Below are 3,151 nucleotides of genomic sequence, written 5' to 3' on the forward strand. Positions count from 1 at the left end.
CTGTCGCTACAAGCATGCTTAGTGTGAGGGATTGCTGAAGAGTCAATGAGTCGATGCAATCAGCTGGTTTTCCTTAGATAGAAAACCTTGAATCAATTTGACTGGATGATCTGGTGAACTGGAAAGTGGCCTGAGATGACATGATGTGAATTGGAGCTATAGAAATAAACTGAATTTAATTGAATTGAAAATAGGTTTCCATTCTAACCACAGGAAAATAAAACATCTGGAACAGGAAAATAATTCATTTACAAAAAAAGTCTGGTAAATTGTATTTTGACATTTGGACAGCAGCTGTTTGTAAAGAAAATATATTAAAGTAAAATGATGAAATAGGTACTAAAATATCAGTTAATGATTTGGTTTGAATAAACAGAGAAAACTCACCTCAGTTTCTTCACTTTGCAGATTGAACTCTCCAATATCTCACACAGATGCTTCATTCCAGAGTCTTTAAAGAGGTTATCTCCACATATCTTCTCTATTTCAACTTCAGTCAGGTGATGGTTGGACTTCAGAGCTGAGGCCACAGCTTCACATTCAGCCTTAGTGAGTTCACAGCCACCAAGTCTGTGATTAGAGTAAAAAAATCAGTTCTAATGACCTGTTGTCAGATATTCAACAAGTCAGATAACACTAATGATCATCACTTTACTGAAGCCTGGCTTGGTTTATGCTTGGCCAAATTACGTCATTTTGGGCTTCCACAGCTCTCCGGATAGCGTCCGTGGGGACAGAATTCCCGCAATGCAAATGTGGGAAAAGTTGTAACTACACGGACGGATCGGTGTGAAAAACATGGCTACCAAGCAGCATCTCCTGCTGGCAGGGCCGATGGAAGTGATTTTGAACAGGGGGGTGCTGCGAAAATTATTATTATACCTAAAACAATGTGTTTACATCACACGTGACTATTAGCACCAAAATCCTTTTATGCAAACCAAAAGGAAATAATTATATTATTAAACTTTTTAAACGTTACTGAACAGTGTCCATTATACAAAGAACGCAAGATCTAAATAGATCAAAAATCAAAATAACACTCTAAAATACTATGGTTACGTTAAACTGCACAAATGGATATGAAAGTGCTCGGCAGGACCATGCCCTTACTTTGAGCTACAGGAAAAGGCTTTGATAAAGTTGTAAACAGCTGTGTTTTCGACTTCCTTCTCGTGTGTAGTGTTGACAGCTTGCTGTTTGAGCTGAACACGCCCCCTTGCACCGTATGCAATCCATTCATCCTCACCTTAACTCTACTCATCTTTCCTCCTCACACATCTTCATAATGGCGGTTTAGATGTTCTTCATCCTTCCACTCCCTGCACCCTTCCCCTTTTCAGCAGAAGCTGTAGGGCTGAAAGGGGAGGGATGAAGGAGTGGAGGGGGTGGATGCAGGGAATACCTGCATCCTTCCAGGGAATACCGAACCTGGAACTGCCAAGTGATCAAGTCAATCCTATTAAGGCAGGTGCACCTTCTTAATGGCTCAATAGTTTAAAAAAGGGCTTGTGGCTGGTAATATCACATTTTTGCGAATATACTAATCTGGGAGCTATAAATAGTGCACAGATCCATCTTGTTCATTTTGTTATCTGCAATGACTTTGCAGTCCAGCACCCACTCTCAAACTTCTCAGAATGTGCGTAGTTTTTCACCTTTTGTTAAATTCAAAAATCTCATCTCCATGGCAAAAGCAGCAATGTGGGGATTGAACTGATTGTTCCAAGTTCCTATTAAAGCTAAACAGTGATATTATAAAAACAGTCAGAGAAAAAATTTGGATTCTGAGCAAACACCCAAATGAGTGAAAAGGGTCTCTGGCTGATTGGATCCTAAGTGGAAACACAGATTTTCTCTTCATTTCAGTGCAAGAGTTGTCCTGAAGATGCTAAATGTTTAGATGTTTGAATGGTTGAAGTAGTAAAAGAGCAAAAACATCCAGAAGCTACTAGAACAATGAAGAAGAACCAGGAGGAAAATATAGCTGAATCATTATCACCCAATGAAAACATCTGGACTCACCGAGCCTTTCTGCAGTCCCTCACAGCTGGAACCAGCCTACGTCTTCCATTCTCTGATGTGTTGAACTTCATCAGGTCGAACTCATCCAGAACCTCCTCTGACATCTGCAGCATGTAGGCCAGAGCTGAGCACTGGGTCTCTGAGAGGTACTTCTCTGATTTCAGGAGCTGTTGGATCTCCTGATAAACTGAGAGGTCCTTCATCTCCTGACGACAGTGGAAGATGTTGATGCTTCTATCAGGAGAAAAATCTTCATCAGTTTTCACCTCCTTCAGATTATTTATGACTCTCTGGATGGTTCCTGGACTGGTCTCCATCTGACCCAGCAGGCCTCCTAAGAGGCTCTGGTTGGACTCCACCAAGAGGCCATGAAGGAAGCGAAGAAACATGTCCAGATGGCCATTTTTACTGCTGAGAGATTTCTCCAGGACTTTCTTCATGAAGTCCTCCAGAGATGTTTCTCTGCATTCTTCTCCCAGGAAGTTCTCCACCACCTCTGTGTTCCTGCTGGTGAAACAGTGGAGCATGTAGACTGCAGCCAGAAACTCCTGGAAGCTCAGATGAACAAAGCAGTAGACTGAGATGTTGTCCATCCCTCTTTCCTCTTTAAAGATCTCAGTGAACACTCCTGAGAACCACGAAGCAGCTTGGATGTCAATGCCACACTTTTCCAGGTCTGGTTTATAGAAGATCAGGTTTCCTTCCAGCAGCTGCTCAAAGGCCAGTTTTCCCAGAGAATTAACCATCTCAATGTTCTCTCGAGTCCATGGGGACTCTGTCTTCTGTCTTCGACCATACTTGATCATTTTCCGTTTGATCTGAAGTATCAGGAAGTGGATGTACATCCCAGTCAGGGTCTTTGGCAGCTCTGCTCTATCTCTGGTCTTCAACAAACTATCCAAGACATCAGCGGGAATGTGACACATGATGAAGAGACTTTTTAATCTTTTAATGTGAGATGTGATCCTGCTTGCCTTCTCTTCATCTCTGAACCTCTTCCTGAAGTACTCCTCCTTCTGTGGGTCGGTGAACCCTCTGACCTCAGTCACCATGTCAATGAACTCATTTTTGATCTGATGAGCTGCTGCAGGTCGTGTGGTTATCCAGAGGAGAGCCTTAGGAAGCA

General features: G+C 42.3%; 1 protein-coding gene across 1 annotated transcript in view; it reads right to left on the bottom strand.

Moving 5' to 3' along the window:
• LOC107103810 (NACHT, LRR and PYD domains-containing protein 3-like) overlaps positions 1-3,151 on the bottom strand; it is a 24,638-nt gene that overhangs the window by 18,795 nt on the left and 2,692 nt on the right. The window contains exons 3-4 of the mRNA XM_015403640.1: positions 2,026-3,140; positions 388-570 (exon numbers count right to left, since the gene is read on the bottom strand). Of these exons, the coding sequence (XP_015259126.1) occupies positions 388-570; positions 2,026-3,140 (1,298 nt within the window). The remainder of the gene's footprint in view (positions 1-387; positions 571-2,025; positions 3,141-3,151) is intronic.

This window comes from Cyprinodon variegatus, unplaced genomic scaffold (assembly GCF_000732505.1).
Source record: "Cyprinodon variegatus isolate N-32 unplaced genomic scaffold, C_variegatus-1.0 Scaffold1533, whole genome shotgun sequence".
NCBI classification, from domain to species: domain Eukaryota; kingdom Metazoa; phylum Chordata; class Actinopteri; order Cyprinodontiformes; family Cyprinodontidae; genus Cyprinodon; species Cyprinodon variegatus.